The sequence below is a fragment of the Pelmatolapia mariae genome, linkage group LG15 (genome assembly GCF_036321145.2).
Source record: "Pelmatolapia mariae isolate MD_Pm_ZW linkage group LG15, Pm_UMD_F_2, whole genome shotgun sequence".
In the NCBI taxonomy this organism is placed as follows: domain Eukaryota; kingdom Metazoa; phylum Chordata; class Actinopteri; order Cichliformes; family Cichlidae; genus Pelmatolapia; species Pelmatolapia mariae.
The window spans coordinates 13,781,029-13,807,601 of NC_086240.1; the positions used below are offsets into that span (position 1 = coordinate 13,781,029).

At 41.2% G+C, this 26,573-nt stretch overlaps 1 protein-coding gene across 2 annotated transcripts in view; it reads left to right on the top strand.

Annotated features, from left to right (window-relative positions):
- Positions 1-26,573, top strand: part of akap12b (A kinase (PRKA) anchor protein 12b) — a 49,333-nt gene that overhangs the window by 20,391 nt on the left and 2,369 nt on the right. Inside the window, exons 2-3 of one of the 2 annotated variants that reach the window (XM_063496574.1) lie at positions 5,443-5,518; positions 21,420-25,715. In XM_063496574.1, coding sequence (XP_063352644.1) covers positions 5,443-5,518; positions 21,420-25,711 — 4,368 coding nt within the window. In that variant the 3' untranslated portion in view covers positions 25,712-25,715. Of the gene's footprint in view, positions 1-5,442; positions 5,519-17,460; positions 17,725-21,419; positions 25,716-26,573 lie in introns of those variants that run through there. The other variant, XM_063496575.1, reaches the window with a different exon arrangement.

A 26,573-nucleotide genomic window follows, 5' to 3' on the forward strand; every position in this document is an offset into this window, starting at 1 on the left:
GAAAGCACAAAGAAAATCTATTCTGAATCCTTTTGCTTTCACAGACTAATTACAGTTTAAATTATTTCTTTAATGAAGGTGCACTAAAGGCAGTTTCCCACAAACAACCTCATGGATTTATAGAGAATGGTCTGAAAATGAGAAAATATCCCATGAGCAGGAGCTTTCTGGGTAGAAGTGACTTGTTGATGGCAAAAGTAACTCAAAATTACCGTGAAGGTATGCAGAAAGCCAGCTCTAAAGACACAACATGTCAAACCTTGACTCAGATGTGCTACAGCAGCAGAGTACCACACCAGATACCACTTCTGTCAGCTAAGAACAGGAAACCGAGGCTGTAGTTTGCATGGGCTCACCAAATTTGGGCAACAAAAGAATAGAAAACGGTTGCCTGACTTCTGTCAAAAAGCTTAAATGATCTCAAACTGCTTTCTTCAGCATGAGAGTGAGTTCACTGTACTCAAATGACCTCCACAGTCACCAGATCTCTACTTTGGTTTCTGATATATGTTGGACATCATGCCCATCTGCCAGTGCAGGTCAATTCAAATAAACTGCAGCTTTTTTTTGCAAGTGTAAATGGTGATTCAGCAGGTGTGGTAAGTGCTATAAAAGAAAAGTGCTTAATGCATGTGTAATCCCTCAAGTGGAAGAGGCTGAAGAAAAGGAAGGGGAAGATAAAATCACTCTGTGAGTGCTAGGCTGCTTGGGATAAATGACCATGAGACCAGGAACATATTAGAAGTGGTGAAAGGGGCTGTAAGAGAGGAAGGAGGTGTTTACTACTACTCGCTCTCTCTGACTTTGTGCTACCCTACCGCATGAATACTACAAGTAAACATATGCATCCATGTGTACTGTGTCTTGTCTTGCTGTTTTGTCAGTTTATGCGGTCTCATTCTAGACAGCGAAAATAATCAAATCTATTCATAGACAGAAATGTGACTTCTCAAATGTTTTTCATTGGGCTAAATTAAATCTGATCATATTACACAGGAGACGAGACAAGAGAAAACAACAGCATGGAAAAAAAACAACAGGAGATTATTTTTTTCCATGCTGTTGTTTTCATAAGCAGACATTTCGTTGTGTGACCATTCCTTGTGCACTTTTTTCCCCAGCAGGAAGTCTGTCTTTAGATCTTTGTGGCACACCATGCTGACCAGACAGACATCAAAAAATGCACAACTGGCAGTGAAACGGCGACTGATTGCGTCCAAACACTCGAAAAAGGAATTCAGAGTTACTCGGGCTTCACACCACTTTTCAGTGTTTGGGCCGGTTCACTTTCAGTTCAACGCAATAATAAAATGCAAGCAAAATTCCTTTAATACCAAGAAAATTTTCAATCTTCAAGAATTTATATATGACATAATATGACATTACTGAATGTCTTTCCTTACCTGGTCACATGCTGATGCACATAGATAGTATTGCCTTTCATATGACATTGAAAACCTTCACAAAAAGAAACCCTATCCTTGCTCAGCATCATTGTTGGGTAAGATTAAAAAAAGGCATAAACAGCAAAATTGAGACTAATTTGATGCAAAATAAACCTAAGATATCATCTGTTTGCTCATGTGGTTCAGGTCAGAGATTTGTAAAGTAGATGAAATTCCAATCTAAAGATAACCCAAGTTTAAAATTGATTGTTAAGTGTCGCTGCGGTTTCTATAGGAATTTGCATTTATTTTCTCTATAAAGTATGACATTAAATCTACATCTTCCCAAATTTTACATGCCCATCCATTCATGTGTATATATACCCAACCGCCAGAGAAAATTTTTAATATTTGAATATTTTAGATATTATATTAAATGTAAACTTTTTACTTTTTTAATTGAACTTTCTTAAACATTTTGCTGAACTACAGTGTAAACCTCATCTTGAAGCCAGCTCTGGTGGTAATAATAAGCCTATTTATTAGCAAATTATTGGAAAAATTCTAGAAAGTCAGTTCAGATGCTTATTGTGTAAATTACAATTTTTTACCCTCATCAATTCCACTGAGACTACCCTTTTAAAGGTCTGTAATGATCTTTTAATGGTATCAGGTCGGCCTTTGACCATACTATGTCACTTAATAGGCTTAAGGTTTGGGCTGGTATCTCTGGCTCGGCATTAAACAGCTTTTCCACATATTTATCTGGCAGGAATTTATTTTTTAGCCTGAGTTCTCCTCTAACACTGTTTTTCTAAACTGTGGGGTCTGTTCTCACTTTTTATTATTTTGATAATAACTTTGTGGATATATGTCTGTGAAAAACACTTTATGAATCAACTTTACTTTCTTACTTGTAGTTAAGGATAGACAGCGTTAGCAGATTTTGGTAAAAACTGAACTGTGGTTGTTTGGGGTTAGAAATAAAAACAAAAGAGAAACGTGATAATGAAAAGACATGCAGACATTAATTGCAAGGTTACTCCTGTGTGATGATCAGACACGCTGCACCCACAACCACCACCCTCATTGCATTTCAAAATTATGAGATGCAAATTCTTTCCAATATGGATAAATTCTTAGGGATACTTTCCCTTGCCCACCATGTTCGGGTAAGGGACGTGAACATTTGGGGAAGGTGGAGTCAGGTGTTAGTTGACCTGTGGAATTTTGGTGAAGGGGACAAGGAATCCTGGGAATGTCGCAGGGTTGGAGGTGAGCTGGTGGCTCACGTGCTAAATGTGATCACAGGTCCTGATGGCTTGAAAAGGACAAAAATGACAGACCCATCCTCCCCTGCATGCAAGCATTTGACTGAGTGAAGATTTCATTTTACATGAATGGGGTATAAATGCTCTTTTTACCCTGTTTTGCGAGCGAACCTTAGACACAGATCTAGACAGTGGGATCCTACAGACATTGTTGCTCAGAAACTCCAGGAACTTTTGAGAGCTGTGTTTGAAAGCTCGTGCACTGGTTGTAGTTAGGGTTTTAATTGGTGAAAGATGTCAAAATTAAAGGAAAAAATGATGTCTTGCAGCAAATTGCAGCTTGCATGATGCACATATTGTGAAACAGGCCTCACAGTTCCAAAAACAACTCACATTTGTTGGCTTTGAGTCATTTATTTGTCTTTTCGATAGATCAGAGCAGCCTTTGAATCAGATAAGGATTCGAATTTTTCTTTCTTCTAGTATAGAAAATTGAGAAGTCAAACAAGCGGTTGGCAAATTTTCACTCGAGTATCACATTCCTGGATGGATGAACATTTTAGTACGAGTGAAAGAAGAATCAAATTGTTCATGACTTCACGACGAGGTACTGAACTTTGCTGTACGAGCTGGGCGGTGATTGAAACTTAGACTGCATTGTGCTTTTCAAGTAAACATGTTTTCAGATGACTGATTTCACAGCTCATTATAAGCCAATACAAACAAGTGAGATATTTGACCAATTCAACAAAGTTCAGTGTACTGAAATGTTCATGGTTGCAGTATTGACAGAGTTCAGAGGCAATTATGAGACTTTTGTACATCTAGATCTTCTGTATAATGTAGCCAAATGTCATAAGTTGGTAGAATATAGAATATAGAATAATCCTTTAATTGTCCCACAAGGGGAAATTTTGTTGTAACAGCAGCCAGAAAGACACATATACAAACAAACAGTAAACAGGACACAGAACAGAAACATACACAATTTTTCTTACATATTTACATTCTTGGTGTTCTTGGTAACAGAAAAGAAAAATAAGATTAGTACTTTAAAAGATCACAGATCAAATAAAACCATAAATATAAACCATGTCAGCCAAGGATCTATTGGCTGATCTTTAACATTGCAGGAAATTTCTCTGATCAAACTTCAGCTTCATTATTTTAAATCTAAAAAAATTAAATTTAATCTGTTTTTCTGTCTTGTTGTCCTCGTCCTTTCCATTTGTCCTTGTACACCAAGTGGTTACACCACCATGTAGGTCATCCCTCCCGCTGATGATTGATTCTCCCTGCACTCTCCTAATCTGGTCCCATTTTCTTTTACTTCATCCCTCTGACCTGTCCCAAGCAGATTGTTTCCTTCGTGGTGTCATTTTTCAGGGCTTTCCTAGAGAACTCGGGAATAGAGCCCGACTTGTCCATTAGTTATATTAGCACCTCAGTGGGGAGGCTCTGGTTCCTTTTCCCCAGGCTGGGAAGGACAAAAGCTTGGGCCTGCCTGCAATTGTCCACCTGTCAGTCAGAGTTGGTGGCAGCCAGAAAAACTGTCAGTGCTCAGATCCTCAGATAAGAGTCCTGTGAGCCCGGCTGTGTGTTGTTAACTCTGTTAACACACTCGTCCATGATACAAAAAACAAGTAAGAAAAGCCACTTTAAAAAAAAACAACCCAGTAAATAATTGCTGTGATTTTGGTGCATTTTCTCTTTTTCTGAGTACTAAAGAATTACTGTAGCTATTTTCAAGATTTGGTCACTGTTTGCTTTGTAAAATAATTACTTCAGTGTGGTGAATTTGGTGTTAATTTAATTTAATGAGAGGCTATTGAGCAAAGAGCCCATCAGGTTAGTTTACTCAAACCCAAATTTTACATATTACTATTACTATCCGATTTTTAATGAATCACTAAGAATAAAAAAAGGAGCATGTAACCATAGTTTTTGCTTCTTCTTGTTTTTGTCAACTTAAAAAAAATGGCTCAGTAGCATCAACAAACTCTGGTTTGTTCATTTCACCCATAAAACTAGCTTTGGTATTTAATATTTCTAAACTGGCTTGAGGTTTTTTCTTGCACAAAGACAGGAAACAAATGAAAACAGCTTGCTGGGTCAAATTACAGCTCCAACACTCTCATACCAACACCTGGAAAGCTCTTAGAATAACATTTTGAATATTGTTTGCTTAATCCATAAACAAACTGTTACAGTCTGTGGTTTTATGGGGAGTTTAACAAATGTTGTGGGTGGTCAGACAGCCTGCTGCCAAGGAATACTTCCAGCAAGTAATTTCTATTGCTAAGCCAGTTGTTGTTTTACATTTCTTCCCATTTACAGATTAAACAAACACTATAACGCTTGATAATTAGAAAGCTTTCGAGGTTTTGGTGGTGTGTCTTTGAGCTTCTCCTCATGCCCAATTATTCCCAGTCTCTATGCTAAGCTACAGAAAGCTAAACGAGTCTCTTGTTGCCCTAGCTTCACAGTGACCACAGAGAAAACATAAGCAACATTAAAGAATCTGTAAAGTTTCTTTAAGTTAAGTTTGATTGTGTTACTTGTTGAGTAAATGCTTCCCCTTCTTCCAGTTTTTATATTAGCTTGTGCTAAGCTAAGCTGCTATATCCGATGCTAGCTTTATGCTTAGCAAACGGAAAACAGATATCTTAAAGTCGGGAAATATATGTGTATCCACATATGTTAAACTTTCCCTTTAAAGAGAATTAACGGCACTATGCTATATGTGTGAAATGTCTTTATTTGTTTTTCTTTGCTCTTCTTTTCAGTCTTTGCAGAAGAATGGACAAATCTCCAGCATGACTAGCCTGAACGGACACTCGGAGGACAACACGCTAGCAGAAGGTGTGTATGCGTGTGTGTTTTTGTATTGCTAGGAGTGTTTATTTACTCTGTGTGTGACTTTGGGAGCTGTTTCTTTGGTGAATGTGGTTAAGCGGTGACCATGTGTGTGGGTGTTTGTGTCTAGGGTTTTGTGCTATGCCTTAAGCAGCAGCAGAAGGTAAGCTTGTTTGTGTGAGGTCTGCTTTCAGTGTGTGTGCGTGAAGAATTCTTGTGTGCAAATGTCTTCATGGCTTTGCATGATCTAGTTGATACTAACCTAATCCCTTTGTCAACACACAGGGGACAGCTACATGAGCTTTTCCCACTGGAGCCACACACACTCGCTCTCACATGCCCACATGCCCACATACCAAGATACTCCTTTACTCTCTTTTTTAATCTTTAGCTTAGCAGTTTACTGGATTCGAACTGAACTTGCATTTGCTTCTTTTTTGAATATACATATAGCTCTTGAAAAAGAGCTATATGTAAAAAAAAAAAGAAAATATAAAAATATTGATTGGCAGAAGATTCTTTATACAGAAGTAAGCCTCATTTGTCATTTTCTGACAAATGAGATCTACTAAAGAGAAATGGTTTATTTTGAAAGATATTCTAAGGAAATTGTAAATCAGTTATCTTTTAAAAACATTAAACAGTAATAAACTGTGTAAATTTGTTTTAACATGTGCATCAACCTGCTCTGTTCATCTCCTGCAGCGCCTGTCCATCACTAAAGCTGTGATTGTTTATTTTAATGCTATCTCTATCATGTCCCGCTCAGTCTGGGATGGCTGCAAGGGCACGTACACCCTCCTTAAATATTTATCAGGCCGTGACCCGGGGCCCCGCACAAAGCAACCTGTGCACTTCATAATATGTTATGGCCCAGGGGAAGGAGTAACCCTATACTACTTAAAACACAGAGATATGTCACATACCACTCTGTCAAATAACCTATTTAATAAGGTATTTAATGAAGCAAATCTGTCCATCCATAGAGTAACCCAATACCCTTCTCAGTGCAGAAGTACAGATTGTATGAGTTGATGTGGCATGTAGACTAGAGCGAGTAATTCTGTTGGGAAAGTACTTGCTTCTGTGGCCCTGTACTCTAATTTAATCACTATTTGGAAAGTTATAGAGCAGAAAAGAGGGTATTCAGATGTTTACCTTATTGGATGTACTTGGATCTTGTGCACAAATAGAAACTGCTGACTAGTTACTTCATTTATAGAAAACCAAATAATTTCATTTAGGTTAAAATAATTACATTTTTTGAACACAAGTGACTCGTTTGTTTTTGAAGACCTGATTTTCTAACCCTGGATCTTAGACTTTTGGCTGTAGTCAGTTTAAAATCGTCTGTGATAAATGAGGGGTGTCTCTAACAATATACCCTGATTTTTCTTCTTTTACAAGATTTTTTTTTATTAATTAAGTCTTTAAACTAGCGATTAAGACCATGACCATCAGGAAGGTACGTACTGAAGGTCGCAGATCAAGTGAAAAACTTGGTAATTTTATCCTTAACCTCTTTAAATTTCACCTTGTGCTGGCCGTTACAACAAATTGGGTTTAAAGCACTTGGCTTCACTTTTCAGCTCCAGAAGCTATCTTATATCCAGGCTTAAGATCTGGGGTCCATCCTGCTAATTGTTCCAAATCAGAATGATTTAAAGTTAAAAATGTACATGCAGATCCACTTGAACCCAATATTCATATAATAATTCTTAAAAAAAAAGAAATCAAATTTGTCTTTTGTTTGACTTTGACAAAAAAAGAATTTCTTATTTGCCCCCATTCCACCTGATGTTCTCAGTAAGCAGGACCTAAACAAAAAAGACAAAAAACTGAAAACATCAGAGGTTCTGAAGAACTTTCAAGGCTACAGATTAGAAGAGTACAGGGGAGTGAAAGGAAGAGAGATACACAATACACACAGAGAGAAGATAGAGGAGCAAAAGGTATGGAAGGATTTCACATCCCAGCAGCGCTCTTCCTCTTGCGCAGCCTGATAAAGGCAGCAATGCATTGTGGGAGACAGGAAGAGAAGAGGAATCTTTCCGATAACAGCATAAAACAACAAAAGACTGGATGTAGATCAAAAGACACGACACATATGCAAACACACAACCATAATCTCTCTCTATCAGGTAAAACAGAGTGTTTATAGTTAGGAGGCCAGCCCAGGCATGAAACTCCCCAAGCACATCACACACAAGCCAGCCGACATGCTTAATGATATGGCCTGGTTGGCCTACCGTAGTTGGAGATGCCTCCTAATATGATAAAACTCCATATGTAGGTGAACAAGTAGCAAAATATATATGTTAGATATTTAGACATGATATGTTTAACATATATGTTAAACCCACTGTCCTGTGCTTTTGTCAGCAGTCAACACACAGGAACCAGCCACTAACTAAAGTAGTATATAAATAAATAGCATATAAATATAACTGAATTCAACCTAGTACTAATTTACTCAAAACTTGGCACAGTATTTGTGAAAGAGCAAATGTGTGGTCTAGTGTAGATTTTTTAGGGCTATTATATTTTTTATCAAAATGTGAGAAGAAATTCTCTATATTTCTATTTGAAAATCTTTCCTTAAGGCTCCCAGAGGCTTTGAAATGAAGGGTTTTACGACACTATCCCAGGTAGACAGAGAGGAGTTCAATAAATATTGCATGTTTCTAAAGTTCTGAAGAGGCACTCTGAATTTTTTCTTTGCAAGGAGATAAAAAGAAGAGGAACAAAAAGCTGGAGGCAGGAGGATTAAAAATAGGTAAAGAGAGGAAACAACATAAATGATGCAGCTACCGATTACGTAAGCCAGGGCAAGGCCTCAACTCTACAAAACTAGCTCCAAATGCATCAACATCACTTCATTTTTTTGTCTCCCCTATCGCTTTTTGTGTACATTTTTTAATTATATTAGCAACAGGAGAGATTTTTATGTGCTCTGTTTTCCATTTAGATGTGCGTAAAAGCCTGCATGTGTGATTCAGGGGTGTGGATGAGTTAGGGGTGTAATGGGACCCTAAAGAATGACATGAAAGCTGAGGTAATTCACTGGCCAGAGCATCGAGAGACCCTCCCAGATGGCTCACAGGCTCAAAAAAAAAAAGAGGACAGATTAAGTTTTGTGGAAGCCTTCAGAAGGAAGTGTGAGTGTGTGAATGCATTCGGAGATGCCTGTGTTTATCTGCAGTGCGACCGGACATCATTCGCTGGTCAAATCGTCCGTGTCTGTTTGTTACATTCCACTCACGGGACTGGTGGGTGCGGTTCACCAAACTGAAGTCAGTTTAAAGAACGCATTCATTAACATGTGTGTGTATCAGCTTTAGATACTGTAAGAAATGTAATCAGATTTAAAGCTTTCTGTCATTCAGAAATTATGTTGAAATGTGTTTATAATCATTAGGCTGAGTCACTTCTGGGTTTATAGGTTGTTTAGAAAGACATCACTCTGAGCTTAAGCCATTTGCTTGTTCTGACGTCTTATAGACTAAACAATAAAAATAGTTGACATGCTAATAAATACCGACAGCTCCTCGTCAGAACTTAGTGACTGTCGCACAAGTTAAAGTAAAGTAAGCAAAGGTTTTTCAAGTGCTGCTGGTCCCCGCTAGTTCCCTTGTGTCTTCCTGTACTTCATTTTTATTACTTTTTTGGTTGCAGGTGTAAACTTTCACAACGTGTTGCAGTCTGGTAGGTATGTGTGTGATCGTGTTTAATGTGAAGCCATGATTTCATCCCAGGATGGGCTTGCTCGGGCTCAGCTCCGGGGAATACATGACTGCGTTGCCAAAATGTTCATCATGCCTGTGGAAGGGACCTCTCCCTCCACTTAAGCTCTGTCTGATCTCTGCCAGTAAAGCTTCGAGTTCCTAACACAATCCAGCCGCTGGATCTCTCCTCTTGGATTTCTGCCCCATATAACTTTTACATTCCAACTGACAATACTCATTACAGTCGACAGTTGTGGTTCAGATGTTTTGTGCATCTTTTTCTACTGCCCTTACAGTACTGGAAGGAATACGTGCGCTCTTGATTTGTACTGCGAGTGCGAGCAGACTGCGATCCATTAACTTGCCTTGAAATGTCAAAAGGATTTCTCCAGCTACAAATAAAGGAAGATATCCCACAGGAAAGTGTTAGAGAGGCTGAGTTTTATACCGGAGTGCTTGAAAGCCCCTCGATCCCCCAAGATCCATCGTTGTACAGTTATGACTGCAATTATGTCCATTTGTGCTGCATGTTTTATTTAGTCTTTAGGTATGAAGTGGGTGCTTCAGGGTAGGAGATAATAGGAGAACTATTAGAAAGCTGTCTTTTGTCAGCTGCTGATCAGGCAGGAGGCTTTTCCCCTCCTAGTCAAACATAGCTTGCAGCTCATAGGGGTTAGAAAATGTTTATTGTTGCAGCTGTTTAACTCTTGCTCAGTTTTGAAAAGTCCACATGATCAGCAATAGATAGAGGAACAGACAGCAATACCCTGCCAAGCATCAATCCACCCATGTTTGCTGGATTTTGGGTGGGTACATTCAGAATTCAATTCAAAGCTCTGATTTCCTACACCCACTTTAACTCATGTCAGCAGCAGGCCTTATTATCGATTCCTTTGAGATGTGAGCAGCTGAAGACTCGCCACTTTAAGCTGACATTTCTGTGACATTTTTCTGTGTTCCTGTTTTCGCTTTGTTTTGTTTCTCTCTAACATCCTTAAGCCTGTAAGATGAAGCAGGATTTTCTTGATTTTCATTCCCTTCTTGCCAGGGTGCATCACCATGGTAGCTTATGCCGTAAACCTAACCTGGTCTGGAGTTGGTTATATTCTAGATTAGAGATTAGCAGGTATAAAATTGCCACCTACTGCCTAATCAGTTCTCTGGAAAATATCATCACCATTGCTGGAAGATCCCGCGGACTCCTGTGTGCAAATCAAAGGACTGTCTAAAGTTCTTCGGTAATAAATAATGTCTGTGTTTCCCTGTTCTTTAGGAAGAAATATAAATTCTTAGATATAACATTATTTCCCCCCCAATGGCTCCCACCAACAATTTTAATGTTCTATAAGCACAAATATCTGATTCGAAAACTCAGCACCTATTTGTATTCTGCTGGCTTTGTTTGATACCAGCATCAAGGTACCTTTGATAAACATGACAAATGTGTTTTGTTTTAAATTTTCACTGTGTTTACATTTCTACAGCTTATTGCAAAACTCACACAAAGAAGAAATTTATTATTTATCATTACTTTTGGCTGTTAAAAAAATGATGGTGTAGTATACAGCTGACAGGAAACTGACCAGCCTCTGGGCTATCTACCAAAGCAGTTTATTAGTCTAATATATATTTTCCATCTACTCTGGAGGGGAATATCTGTCTTTTTAGCATCTAAATGCTTAGATACATGTGCTGGCTATTCCCTACTGTTTTTTGCTTCCTGCTGAGTGGATAGCGCACAGCTATTTTCATGTTTTTCACTAAAACATGTTTGTGCTATGGCTGGAAGCAGGGTTTATGTTAGTAGGTTAAAGCAAACCTGAAGAGTTACGGAAAAGAGGTTAAAGAACTTAGTGGAGCTGATCGGGGATTCAATTTGGACTGTTAATTATCAGTACGGTGAAACTGTGAATGCCTAATTTAACATTCAACAAAGATATTTTTAATCTGTGATTAAATTAATGTAAAAATGATTTATTAAAGTAGCCTTAATGTACCTTCCAGATGAGTAGAAACTGAGAAAGAATCTTTTTTGCCTCAAAGGTAACTCTCGCTGCGCACTTTTAACTCTTAAAATTCCTGATCATTTATTAACATTCATGCAAGAAAACAATCGTTAGCACCTAAGGCATAAAATATGTTGTTTTCAGAATCCACCATATTCAAAAACTAGAGCTTTTGAGCCAAACCACAGCATATGAAATCACTAAATTAGGTTGTCAGCTCAGCAGCTTTTAAGTAATAGTCCTCAGTGCACCGGACCTAACAGTACAGTAATAATTAGAAATTTATGGTAGGCTCCCATCAGAGCTTTCAGACCCCCACAGGACCTGCTCGTCTCCATGGGCGCTCCTCTCTCATCTTCCCCGGCATCAGGGAACCTAATCTCCCACTTCAACCCCTAACCTCCCCCAGGCACATGGAGGATTGTTAAAATGGGCCAAAAGTGTGTCTGACCCCTCCTCTCCTCCTTTAATGCCATTATCGAGACTCTTTCCAAGCAGTAGGTATCCATAAATTATCATTGTCATTTGTACATTAAAATTGAGAACAAAATGCTTCTTAAAACGGTACCAGGAATGTGCCAGTGAGACGAGGTTTTTCACGTGTTTTGGCAGAATTTTAGCATAACCGTCTTGGTGCAGGATACTTGATACTTGCACAACTTAGACTACCAGCAATTGTTTCAAGAAAAGTCACAAATAATCAAAATTGTTGTGGAATTATTCCCCTCTGCGAGCTGTTTCAAGAAAACTTTGATTTGAACGATCAGTTGAAAGTAAATGTAGGGTTCGGATCAGCATTTTTATACATCAGTCACAAGTAAATGGATATTTGCCAAAAGCTAATGTTAAACAAAGACTGAAGTAAGAAAGGAGGATGAGCAGTGAGAAAGATCATAAAGGAACCTGAACATGTGAGCCACCTTTGGGTTGAGCAACATTTAGTAATCAGCATTGTGCTTTTTGGGTTTTTTTGGTACACAGCTTTTATCTGGAGTTAGTTTCAATGCACACATTCATTTGAAATGTAGATTAAAGTGAAGCAAAACACACATGAAAGCCTGCATTCTTGTTAAACTGGCAGCTGACGTAAAGGAACACCATTCATCTCCATTCATTTGTAAATGTTGACAGGTTTCAACCTCTAGGAGGAGATCTTAAGATCTCCATTTCCCCATTTATACATTCCAGTCTGTACTGCAAGACAAGATGATGCATAACAACAACTGGAATGCCAAATTGCTGGGCCAGATATTTCAGGAATGCAGAGGAAAGTGTAGATCAGATGGCAGCTGTTGGCTAAACATACAACTTTGTGAGAACTGTCTCTCCTCGCCCAGATTTATAAGCCCCTTTTGTCTTTATAAAACTTTAGAAAGACCAGCAGTACAGGAAGTGAGCTTAATTGTCTCAAATATGATATTAGCCAGTTGCGTGCAAGACAATATTCAATTTAGTGGAGCCAGAAGCTTCTCCCTGATTACTGAAAGCTGTAAACATGACTGTCCCATTGTTTTACAGCAAAACTAAACAAAAACATGGGAGGCATCACAGTCATGGTGTACGCTTCATCACACGACATCACGTAATGTACGGTCTCAGTAAGAAAACGGAAAGATTGCTGGACAGAATGTGCAGAGAACAGAATGACTGTAACTCGAGGAAATGGGAAGAGGAAACTGTGATGTCAAGAAGTGACTATTTCCTGTCCGACATTCTTATCCATCCCTCCGGCCCACACACAAACTGGGGGAGGGGTGGGATGGGGTTTAAAGTGGATAGAAGAGACTGAGGCGAAAGTAGTGGGGTAGGATTAAAGGGGATTGCAGTGTGGATTTGGGAAATAAACTACAGTGTGAAAAGGAGAAAGAAGAATTAAAAAATGTGGAAGGCAGGAAAGTCACTGAATGAAAAAATCTCTCTGATCTTGAGGGCAGTTTCACACACTTGTTGGCCTCGTTTCCCTTTCCTCCAATTATTTCAGTATCACCCAATCCAGCCCTTGGAGGAGTATGAGCCACTTTCTTCTGTGCTATCTAATGATGTCACTCACTTATTTACAGTCACCAAAAAGCCCCTCCACCCAGCACCCTAAACCCCCACCCGCCCAACCACTCAGAACCCCTCCTCAAACATTCCTGAACTCCAGCACGTTTTCCGATTTATCGAGATATGCGAGGCATGTACTGCACAGCATAACGTAACGACACAACTGCTCTTTGATTGTAGTAAAAATAGAAGTTTTAATTAAAGGAAAAGACACATGTTGTTTCACCCAACATTAAAGCTATACAACATTTGCATTTCATGAAATATTCAACCCTAAGACAGCATATAAACATGACTGCACCATTTAAATAGTGCTGTGAAAAAGTAACTGTTCCTCTGACTCTATTGTAAAATCAAAAGTTAACTATGATTATCATTGTCTTTAAAAAAGTGAAGCAGAGTAAAAGATATCAAAAAGTAACGATTTAAAGAAACTCAGGAAACAAAAAGTCATGGACATCTGTCAGTCTGGAAAGGGATACAAAGTTATTTCTAAGGCTTTGAGACTCGAGTGAACCACAGTGAGAGCCATTAACCACAAATGGAGAAAAGTCGTAACAGCGGTGAACCTTCTCAGGAGTGGCCAGCCTAGGAAAATCACTCCTAGAGCGCATCAACAACATCTAAAGAACCGCAGCCTTCACTTGCCTCAGTTAAGGTCAGAGTTCATGCTTCAACAGTAAGAAAGAGACTGGGCGAAAATGGCATTCATGGGAGAGATCCAAGGAGAAAACCACTGCTGACCAAAGAGAGCACAAAGACTCGTCGCACATTTACCCCCTAAAAAAACACTTTGAAGATCCCTCAACAATTTTAGGAAAGTATTCTGTGGACTGACGAGACAAAAGTTGGAAGGTTTTAGTCACGTTACATGTTAGAGTAAAACTAACACAGCATTTGAAAAAAGAACGTCACACAAAATCTCAAACAAGGTGATGGTAGTGTGATGGTCTGTGGCTGCTTTGTTGCTTTACAACCTGGATGACTTGCTGTAATTGATCCAACCACGAATTCTTCTCTCTACCGGAAAATCCTGAAGGAGAATGTCCGGCTATACGTTTATGTTCTAAAGCTCAAGCACGCTTGCAGCAGGACAGTGATCCAAAACTAACCAGCAAGTTTACAGTTTAAGAGTGTCCTAAGTCCAGACTTAAATCTGATTTAGATGCTTTGGCATGATCTTAGGCAAGCCGGTCATGCTGGAAAACTTTCCAGTGTAGCTGAATTAAAACAAATTTATCGTAAAAGTTCTTGCTACCACTTATGGGGCAATTACTTTTTCAGACAGAGGCAGGTAGGATTTAATAAATTCAATCAGAAATTCAAAACTCAGGTTGTCTTTGTCTAATATTAAAATTTATTGGATGATCTGAAACATGTAATTGTAATATCCAGAAAAAAAATCTTTTTATACTCCTTTTTATACTTTCCTTTCAAGTTCAAACAGGCAATGTAAAGCAATCAGATCCGGGCTTCCCAAATGTAAATACTTTATGGTTTTCTTTATATGAAAAAACAAACAAAATAATCAAATTCTGTGTATTTGAAAGATTTCTGGCTCCAAACTTGCAGATTTCTTGCTGTTTGTAATTATTGGCCAACGGCAGCTTAGCGGGTTTCAAAATTGTAATTACTTTGTGCTCTTTAGTTTATATTAAGGCAAACATAATAGTGCAAATATGTAGTACATTTGGATTGCAGTAGTATCAAGTCAGGCCAGGCCAGCATATTTTGTAGACATCTTTGGTAGCAGGACAAATTTAGAGTTGATTGTTCTCTGCTCTGTTTTTAATAATGGTAATTTTAAAAGGGGATATGGATCTTTCCTTTATTGTATTCAGTGTTTCCCATACAGTGTAGTCTAAATAAAATATGTCTCAGCATGTATGGAAGTCCAGGAATGTGATTGATGTGGATGAGTCACATGAAGGAAGCTGGCAGGGAAAAGGAAGACGTGGTTTGACCTACTGGAGGCACTCTATCTAAATTCCCTTCGGTCTGACTCAGTGTTCACTCAGCACAGTATCCTGTCAAAGCGGTCACTTTGTACGGGACAGATAGTGAAATAACTCTTTAATGAGTCAGTAACCGAATAACTTGGATGATTCAAATAAAGAAAGACTCACTGGTGTGTCTGAATGAAATTCTTTTTAGGTGATCAGCATCAGAGTAATTAATCTGTAATGACAAGATTTTCTCACTCTAAACCTGTTATTGCACAGATGGATTAAAGTTATATTCTTAGTTAGAGTTAGAGTTAAAATAAGTCTCTATATTACTATAACCAGACCATGGATATAGCATTCATCAGCAAAAATCTGAAGGTTTTATCCATAACGTGATAATAGTGTAATGCTTTATAACTCTATTTAAGTAAATAAAAGAGAATCAAATGATTAAAGTAAAACTGAGAAATTCTGGAAACCATCTCCTCATATTGAGCTTGATGACAGGTACTTTCCAGCCTTCGTGTGACTGTATTGTTTCTTTTTAGGTGTTGGGGAACTTTCCAAAATAAATGTTTTCTCATTCTTACTTGGTAATAGATTTGTCGGTTCAGAAAGCTGCAATAGTTGGTGCAAAAGTTCTGAGCTGCAAGCAGGCAGACATCTGGGCTCTTTTACTGCATTCCCTTTAAAATATGTTGTCTATATGGCAGTGTATTTGGCCATCTAATAAAAATCATACTGGTCCCTTTACACATGTTTTTTTTTTTCTTTGTTGCAAAGATGAACTATGTTGCTGAGCCTATGCAATGATTTCTACAACTCAAGCATGTCTCTTTTTTAAGATCACAGTTTTCCAGTGTTGATTTCTGGTCTTTTTTCTTACAATTTGATTGTCTGCAAGCCCAATAACTCCTTCACAACTGACTCAGTTTAGTAGATCTGATAAAAACTCACAGGAAGTGGTGTTAGATAAGGAGAAAATAATATTTCTCTTGCCCATGTTCCTTGGTTTGCCTTGTTTTTTTTTAGCCTGACATTCTGGAGGTTTAAAAGCTATAAGAAATGTTTTTTTCATAGCATATACTGAAAAATTGGAGCCGACTCTTCAATCATCTCACTCCTGGAGCCGACACTTACCTTGATTACTTCAGCTAGACTCGATGTCGATTAACTTCCTCTGTGTGAATGCTTTTTCTCACACTTTAAACCTCAAGCACATAAACATTTTCGGCTGCCGCTTTCAGACGGTGCTTGATTACTACTGTTATCACCCATTTGGGGGGCCTGCTAAGGTGGAATTCACACATTCCTGTGGGACAATGTTAAAGTGTGACAGATCTGATTATGTTGGTATTTACCTGAGGATTTATCTGCATTCCTTGTCGTCTCTCTTGCCCCACAGACAAAAGCTGAATTAAATGTGTCTGTATTGGAGCAACTGAGCCCCATTAACATTCACAGGGGGCAGGCTGAAACTTGATGGCAGTTCCCATTCATGATTTTGGTGCTTTAAATGAGAACAGTGTACTAAGATGTCTCAATTTCCATACAGTGCAGTTAGCATCCACATTAAATCCTGGATTTCAATCTGGGTTTCCTCCATCAACATTCCTCTACATGATTGGTGATGTGAGCCACGACACACTGCACGGAAAGCCTGGTGGCCTCCTTAAGAAGTGGAGTAGAGGGGATTCAGGGGGGATGGGGGCGCTCAAGACTGTTTTACAGTTGCTATTTTAGAAATAACATAGCCATGAATACCCACGTCTTTCCTTAAAAGACAGACATGGCTATTCAAAGGCCGGAGAGGACGCCTGTAGAGTGCCCATCCAAGGAAACAATGTGTGTAAAGTTTGCGTCTACGTGACAGTGGGGAGAATAGATGGGACTGGGGTGGGGGTCGCTGGTGGTTTGTACATGTACAATAGTTTTTTGAAGAAGTGGACGACAAAAGCTTCCTCAAAAGGTCACACGATGAGCTCAACTTGTTCAGGGTGGACGCTCAGGTCTGAGGGAGTGTGAGCGGATAAAGGATGAGGAGAAGGAAGAGGTGGGGGTGGTGTGTGTGTCTGTGTGTGTGTCTGTGTGTGTGGGGGGGGGGGGGGGGGGGGAGGGTTCATTCAGAACAGCTGAAGAAAGGGAGGTGGGAGGGAGGTAGGGGTGGTCCTAGCATGACATGTGTGTGGGACTATTGAAATGTGTGTGGAGCCCTGATTTCTGTTCATACTGACTGAGAACCACTGGAGGAAAGAGAGAGAGACACACACAGCTTCTGCCCTCTGAGTTAATAATAAGGACGGAGCCCAGTGAAAGAGAGATTTAACCTAGTCCGCAGTGAAAGAAATCAACGCTAAAAGGCTACATAGTGTAGGCTTTTATAGTTTTGAACTCCAGGTTTTTTTTGCTTTTTTATTTATTTTTAAAAGTTTTTTGGGAGAAAGGATTTTTTGGACTTCTACCAATGCTTGGAACAATTACGTTAACAGGTAAGGAGAAGGATTAAGTGGAATATAAGCAGTTGCATGTGGACAAATATGGTCTTTTTCAGTACAAGATGCAATTAAATCTACTTAAACTTGTAAATAAATAGAGGTGTGGCTGCTGGTTTACTGTGCTTGCATGAGATAATGTTTAAAAGTTAAATGTTGTGATTTATGCTTTTGCTTTACTTTGTTATTTGAGGGGATTTTGAAACCTAAAGCATGTTTTTCTTGTACTGTATGAGGGAGTATGGCCAGAGGCATTGTTGTCCTGAGGGTGTGGTTAAGTGAGCATTATGTTTTGTAGCTTTCCCGACACAGATGAGTGATTTCACTTTGGGTGCTTCCTTTGATCACTATACAGTAGAGCCTTGTTTTTCATTAAGTAAAGTAATCCTGTTACACTGTTACAGTCCTTCTAAAAAAAATATTCTGAGTGTTCAAATACTGACCTACTTCCCCTCATCCCAGAGTATACATCCCTCACCAGCTGCCAAACTTCTTAGTGAGGAAATAATTCACGCAGACAGCTGACGATTAGAGATGTATAACGATGCATGTACAGATATGTTTTGAAACCTTGCTTTTAGCGCGTGTCGTCATCTCAGCCAGCTCCGCTCCCTGCATCCCATCATGTGAAGTGTTTCATTAGATCAGAGTGGGATCCCAATTCCCAGTGGGGTTATTTAACTTAGCCACAGAGGATATATATTGAGGGAGGAGACAAGGGGCGTATGGAATTAATTACATGCCAGGACTGTTCCTTCTTCTGGGACATCTAACCAGGAGTGATGTTTCAGGCCAGGCAGGGTTGGACTGTTTTGTTTCACGGTGACCCATGGTCTTGGTTTCTATTGTGCGCTGCTGGTTAATTCAGCTTAACTCACATCAGGCTTTGGTTTGTTCTGAGAGGCAATGATGCAGCTGTTGATGTGCCCCCCCCCCCTTTGGAGACACTGAGACACTCTGACCACACCTTTCATACAGACGCAGGGTGCAAGACAGAGTCTGTTAGTCTCCTCTCTGTTGGGAGGACAGGGGGCGGGGTTGTCCCTACCATGGGTTTAACTGACTTCTTTTGTTTTAAGGCCTTAGGTCCAGACTATAGGAATTATAACAAGGATTTGCATATATTTTATAATGTTTTACATACTGTATAGAAAGAATAGCTGCTATTCATCCTCCCAACTGACACCCCCACCCCCTGCAGAGTGGAGTTACATGAACAACAACCACCAGTTTTTTGCAGTAGTGACGATATTTAATCCAAGTGCCTCGCCACATGCTCTCACACTCACACATAAACAAAGCCTGTCTCCAGTGGAGAGAAGCATTTCAGCTATGAATGTGTGTGTTTGAGATATGTGACACCCTCTGAAATGAATTAGAGGGTTGGATGCACCCCCCCCCCCCCCCCCCCCCCCCACACACACACACACACTCCTGCCCCTTCATCTCTTAACTGTCTCCTCCTCACCCCTTGTAGCCACCTCACCCTTCGCTCTCACATTCTTTCTAGTACAGTCGTTACTTTAAACACCCTCCTCTTCCTCCTCCTCCCCCCAGATAAGAGTTGTGTGTTTGGAGGGGAAAAAAAGCAACAAGAAAAATGATGGGCTGGAAAACAGAGATCAAAAAGAGGGGAGAGATGCCAGTAGTCTGTTAAGTCAGCATGGTTCCTGTGTTATTATCAACGTAGATGCACACTACTGTTGCTGGCCTGGTTTACTAACTGTCTGACCCCTCCTCTATACACATTTACTCGGAAAAGTCTTTACTACATCAGAGCAGCCCAGAGGAACTGGTGTCATTATGCGCTCTATTACTGATTTTCTGTTGCTAGCATATGTAAATTGAATTTGCAAAACTTTTAACATTACCTGATGGGTTTTTTTTTCTGCTGGTCTGTTTTGATGTTTTTTGGTGTTGCCTTTCCAGTTTAACAAGGGTGTGATCGGACCCTGAAAATCACACCTACGTGAGAAAGAGAGAGCCCACTGCCATGTGACACTGATGTAATTAAGAAACCACTCAGACTTGTTTTTTTTCCCCTGTTTCATTCGTGTTTACATCAGCTGGGTAAAGTTAGCAAACTCCTAATAATTTTCAAACTTCCTCGAGGCTCCAGTGTCTCTTGATAAGAGGAAAGCTGACCAACCCCCTTCCTTTATTTTTGGAGGCCAGAGAGGGTTAGAAGACTATTGTGTTTGAATGCGTATGTGCCTTGGGAAGGGGGTGGGTCCCCATCCATCCTGCTGTGGTGGAATTTGGGTCAAGGGGATTGGGACTTATTCTAAGGAGGGGTAGTAGAGGACTGTATTGTTTGTTTTGTGTATGCTATATGGGCACAGGCAAGACACAGTTTAGCTGAGAAAAAAAACAAATAAGCATTCTTGAAATCTGCTGGGATTTAAGTTCAAGTTGTGTTTAGCATATCCTAAATTCTTTTCCTAAACATACAAACCGCATAGCTCACATTCCTCTCAAGTCAAATTCATGCATAAGATATGGGCGTGCCCTTGTTAACAAGTTGGCATACAAAGAAACACAAACTGTTTGGGGTTTTTTAAAGCAATAAACATTCAAGGAATTTGATGACTTGAAATTCATGCCTATAATTTAGGAAAAGGGATGTAGGCGTATGGAGAGTTGTACATTTTTGTGTGAAATGGGAAAACTGAATTCTGCTTGGAAGTAAATCCTTGATCTGTGAAATATGATTTTTCATGTTTCAAAGGTTTTCCTTCCATATTTTAAAGTCTGCCTTGTTGGTGACTTGCAAGCAAAGGGCATATTTCCAACAGTGTGCGTAGTTTGTGGAATGCATATGTGCCCTCCTGTGTAATCATGTAACCTGATATCCAGGCATTAAAGTTTTGGGAATTTGTTTTGAGAGTCTAGGGGTGTTAGATGTGAGGTTTCCCAGACTGCACTGAGATCTGAGGACTCCCTGGCAGGTTGTCGTCACCCCCCCACGCCGCCTTCTGTCAAAACACAGAGATGTGGCAGGCATGTGTGTGTTGCGTGTGTGGTTTTCATTTCTTATCATCATCATGAGTCATTTGCCTAGCAAGTGTATCGCTACCAAGAAATCACTCACGATAATGGAAAGCGTTGACCATCAAAGGCAACTAGATGCTATTTACACGTTGCACAATAGCAGAGTTGCTTTGTAGGCTTCTGGACAATAATCTGCAAATTGTTGAAGGATTGCTTGCACAACACTTCCAATTAATTTTCATTTGGGGATCACTGTTCTTTATTTTTCTACGTCAAACCTTAAACTTTTATTTCTTTGGCATGTTTACATAGCGAAGGATTAGTGGGAGCAAATTGCAATCTGAGTAAAATTTAGTAGTAAAACATGATCTCTGCAAATGCTTTCTGTTTAACTTCTTTTTTTCTGCAGATGGGGGTTAGAGTTTTGTTGAAGATATAAAACTTTTTATTGTTTTTACTGGGTCATCTCCTCAGAGATTTTTATGGAATGCTGAATAATTTATGCTGTCTCAGCCAATAATTTGATTTCCTCAACATAACCTGAATTTGTTAAATTGAATATTGCGTATCGTACCTTTATATCAATGTCATGGGAATGTTATTTGTGATTTTTTTCTGTAGACAGAGACAAGTAGTAAAGTCCAGTGAGAGATTTGATCAACATCTTACAGAAAGTTCTTTCTCTTCTCTTGTGCTCTCAGTTGGCCAGCCAGATGGGGTGTCTGTGGGTCAGAAGGAGGACGCTACTGAGACCATGGACACCATCCAGGATGAAGTGACCCCTCAAGTAAATGGAGAAAAAGTTGATAAAGAGGCCCCCGATGCAAATGATATTTCAGCTGCTGAGGAGAAGGCTCCCGAGAAACAACCTGATGATGCAAGTGAAGTTGGTTTCAAGAAGATCTTCCGCTTTGTGGGCTTTAAGTTCACCCTCAAGAAGGACAAGAGTGAGGAGAAAGACCCTGTGAAGCTCCTGACAGTCAAAGATAAAGAAGGAGAGGAGGGCAGTGGGACAGATGAGCCTGCGAAGGAAGAGGAGGAGAAGGAGAAAGAGAAGGCTCCTGCTGTTGATGAGAAAAGCACGACTGAAGAAAAGGAGGCTGATGCAGAGGCAGCTGCTGTCGAGGTCACTACAGAAACTGAGAAAGCTGAAACCACTGAAGCCACACCTGAAGGTGCTGCTGCTGCTGAAGCTGTCGACGAAGCAGTCAAGGAGGAAGGAGCCGAGAAGGAAGGTGAGAGCACTTCACCACCTCAGGAGGCTGCCATGTCCCCTTTCAGGAAGTTCTTCAGTGGAGGTCTTTTCTCTAACCTGCGAAAGAAAGCGAGCATAAAGAAGCCAAAAGAGGAGGAGGTCAACGAGGTGGCTACTGAGGAGGAGACTGCTAAGACTGAGGAAACTGTTACTGCTGTCGAAGAAAAGGAGGTCAAAGATGTGACAGAAAAGGAAACAGAGGAGGAAGTGTCGGAGGCTGCTGTGGAGGAAAAATCTGAGCCCAAGGAAGAGGCAGTGGTTACCCCACAGGAAACAAAATCAGAAGATCATCCAGAGCCCGAGGTCACAGCTGAAACCCCTGCTGTTGCAGAAACAACTAATGATGAGGTAAAACAAGAAGAGCAAAAAGCTGAACCTCCCACAGGAGTGGAGGAGAAAGCTCCAACTGAGGTGACATCTGAGGCTGAGCTGCTGTCATCTCAGGAGAAGGCAAAGCCTCAAGGAAGCCCCCTGAAAAAGCTCTTCACTGGAGCTGGCCTAAAGAAGCTCTCAACTAAGAAACCGAAAACCAAGAAAGATACTGAGGCCAAGCTCACAGAGTCTGGGGAGCAGGCGGCTGAGCAGCTCCAGGCCTCCACAGAGCCAGCAGAAGCTCCTAAAACTGATAGTGGGCCCTCATCTCCAGAGGAGTCGGGAGAGCATGTTATTGCTGTGGAGGTGACCCAGAATGAGTCTAGCCAAGAGACTGAAGGTGAAGTTGGATCTGATGGAGAAAAGAAAAAGGAGGGCATCATGGCCTGGTCCTCATTCAAGAAACTGGTGACGCCAAAGAAGCGTGTAAAGAGATCATCAGAGAGTGAAGATGAAGCAGCTGCGGAGAAGCCAGCCAAGTCGGCCACCCTGTCCTCTTCTGAAAGTGCTGCATTAGCAGATAAGAGTGTTGAGGAGGAAGCTAAAGAAGATAAGCCCTCTGAGGAAGAGCCAAAGACTGAAACCACTGAGAAGCTGCTCAGCAGCACCGAAGAGCCCAAAAAGAAAATGGACACCTCTGTTTCCTGGGAGGCTCTAATGTGTATGGGTGGACCCAAGAAGAGGGGCAGGAAGACCTCTGATTCTGATGATGATGAGACCAAGATTGAAGAGGAAACACCAGCAACAGCAGAAGCAGAAAAGGAGGGTAAAACAGAGGCTGCAACTGACACTGAAGGTGAACCAGTTTCTTCACCAGAACCTTTGCCCAGCCCCCCTGAAAGAGAGTCTACCTGGGGTACCCTAAAACGCATGGTTATGCCAAAGAACAAGGCCAAAAGTGAGGAAAAGCCTGACGAGTCTGCAGAGCAAGTCCAGTCTGACAGTGAAGCATCAAAAGATGAGTCATCCTTCTCTCTGAGAAAATTCTTCCCAGGACGCAAGAAGAAGAAGGTTGAAAAACAATCTTCCACTGACCAGAGCTCAGGAGAGGAGGACTCTGAAACTCCAGCTGTGGTTCCGCTTTCAGAGTACGATGCACAAGTCGAAACTGAACCCGAGGCACAGTCAGAACCAGCTCCTGTCCAGATTAAGGTGTCATCTGAAGACAGATCCCCTTCGTGGATCCCGGCCGATGTTGAAGACGCTGCTGATAAACACGATCAGCTGAGTGATATCCCAGAGGAAGCAGAGAATGCTGCTACACCAAAGTCTATTGATACTGACATCGCAGAGGATGAAACTGAGGACCCAGCCATGCTACCTAAACCCCCGGGACGCACAGGGCGCCGACTCTCCACCGCTGAGGTCAAGCCTGTCGATCCAGCTCCAGCTGCAGCAACCACCCCTGTTCCTCAGACACCCAAGTCGGAGAATGCAGAAGAGGTTATGCAGGGTGTTGAGTCCCAAATCAGTGAAATCCCATCCCAGACATGTGTGGCTGTAGAAGATGTACGATTAGAGGTAGCTGCTGAAAAGACGGAGCCTGAACCACCGATTGACAGTGCTAAGGCCACAACAAATACCATCCTCGAGCCACATACTCACGAAGAGGCCATGGCTATCTGCACTGGCCTCGGCACCAAGGAAATCGCCAAAGTAGCTCTGGAGAAGCCCGCACAGCCTATGGTAGAGACTGTGGCGGTGATCCGTGATGCTCTGTGCTCTGAGGTGTCAGTGGAAGAGTTGGACCCACCTACAGTGGAAGCAGTATTTACAGAAGACCCAGTGTTGACGGCCCAAGTGCAGCAAGTAGAACCCACTGAACTTGAAGTTGCTGTTGAAAGTTCAGGGAGTGATGGAACTATTCAAGTTGCCAGCTTTTGTCAAGAACCGGAGATTGAGAAGGTTGGAGTTGTGAACACTGTCACAGAGGAGTCTGAGGTCCTTCAGCCCACCACAGTAAGCGAGAACTCCCCTAAAACTGTGCTAGTCAGTCCCATTGTTCCGACCTCCGAAGCGGTTATCTGCGCCCAAAGTGTTGAAGTCTCTGAGGTAACTGTAGAGACCAAGGAAGTAGAGATGGAAATGGAGCACTTTGCTGCCACTGAAGAAAATATCCCTGTACAAGAGGTGTGTCAGGCTACAGCTGCAGAGATGTCATCAGACATATGTGAAACCACAAAGGCCACCATCACAGAACAGACTGAACCGCCCATCCCTGTAGTTCTTCCAAGTGAGGCGGCTCCTGTTATCACAGATACAGTTGTCCTTGTGGCTCCAGTCAGTGTGGAATCAGAGAAGGCGGCGGCCACAGAAAGTGCCTCCGAGTCTAAAGTAGCTGATGTTGAACAGTTCAATTCACAGGAAACCACGAAGGAGGTTGCAAAGACCGCAGAGGCTGCTGCCACCCCAATAGTAGAGCCAGTGGTCAGTTCAGTTGCTAAGCAGGCCAGCGAGAAGACAGAGGAAATCAAGGAGGAAGCCCCACAGGTCAGTGAAATTGAGGTTCAGAGCATGGCGATTGCTCAGACTGTCATTCAGGATGCTGTAGATAAAGTTTCAGAAGATGTACCTGAGCCAAAGAAGCCTCCCACTCCATCAGCCGCCATCCCAACACCAGTTCAGGCAATAGCAACAACAGAAAACGAGATCGACATCGCAGCCGATGCACCTGTTGTCACCGAGACCCCTGTTCCCATCGTCTGTGAAAAAACAGTAACAAAGTCACCTCAGCCACTCAATGTTGCCATTCAGGTCATTGATGCTATCCCAATCGAGGTCACTGAGAATCTTGAAGAGGTGGAAAAGAAACCAGAAGAGGGTCAGAAGCAAGATGCAGAGATTAAAGTAAGTGAGGAAACGCTTAAGACAGAAGAAGAAGGACAGGTAAAAGAAGAGAGTCAGGAAAGTGAAGAGCCTGCACAGGTCAAGGAGGAACAGAGCAAAGATCAGGAAGAAGTTCCTGAAAAGGTGGAATCACAATCAGAGGAAACCAAGCTTGAAGCTCCCTCAGAGGAAAAGAAAGAGAAAGTGCTTGAAGTCCACATGCCCATCCAGGTGGTCCTGCAGACAGCGCATGTGGTTGAGGAACCATCAATCAAAGAAGAGGCCGTTGAAGAGTTCGACAACAACGGCCCTGCAGCTCAAGACACCAATGCACCACCCAAGAGCAGTGGAAGCGAGAAGCTCCCAGTGCTGGAGGAAGAACCTCAAGCGATAAATGCAGCGGAGGACGCAGCTGGCACATCGGAGACCGAGAAAACACCGTCAAAGTGTGCAGAAGTGATGGCGCAGGTGATTGAGGTGATCGAGGAGGCTGTGAAGGAGATCGAGCCTGTGTCCACAGAGATCACAGCAGCATCATGAGCAGGTGAGGCTAATCTTTCAGCACTGTTATATTGTCTGTTTGACTGTCTCAGAACTTTAAGTAGCTTCTGTACTAATAGTATCTCAAAACTTGAGATTTTTTCTTTTTAAGTGTAGTTATTTACAAAATTCCTTTGTTGGCCTATCAAACAATCTTCTCATAGTGGCTTTTTTTTTAAAACATCAATGGGTCCTGCTTTTATTAGGGAGTAGGGGAGGGGATTTGCACTCTCACCAGATGAAAAAGCTTTTGTTCAGGCTATGAGTAACCAGGGGACCTTTGATATCAAAGCAGGAATGCCGCCGTTGACCCCTTCTTTGTAGGCCGGGGTCTTAAAGGGAAGTGGTGTGTGTGTGAGGGGCAGATGAACTTGTGCTGAAAGGCTGATTATGATTCCTCCGCTCCCTCCTTCTGTTTTTCTTCTATCGCAGGCTCAGTATGGAGTCAAGAAACCATGTCGGAGTACGCATTTACTAGACTCAATTACAAAGCTTCAAAGAGCAGGCGTTTTTCTTTTCAGTTTTAACTGAATTATCCTCTTATAGTGAGCACAGTTTTCGAAATACAGTGCGATGTTACCTGATACGACCAGATACAAGGACAAGGGGGAAACTAGGCATAGTTCGCTTAAATATGTATTAAGCAATGCAATGAGAGGCTGGACAGGAACAGAAACGGGAGATAAAGGGCTCACAGTAATTCAATATGATGCTAATGCTAATTCAGCCACATTTAACACAGCTTTAAGATGATATTCGGAAGATTTTATTTCCTAATGTAATATAAATAGTTCCCTGATAACAGAAGACACGATCCAGTCATTTCTTCTTCCTAATATATGTTTTATGTGCTTCTCTACTG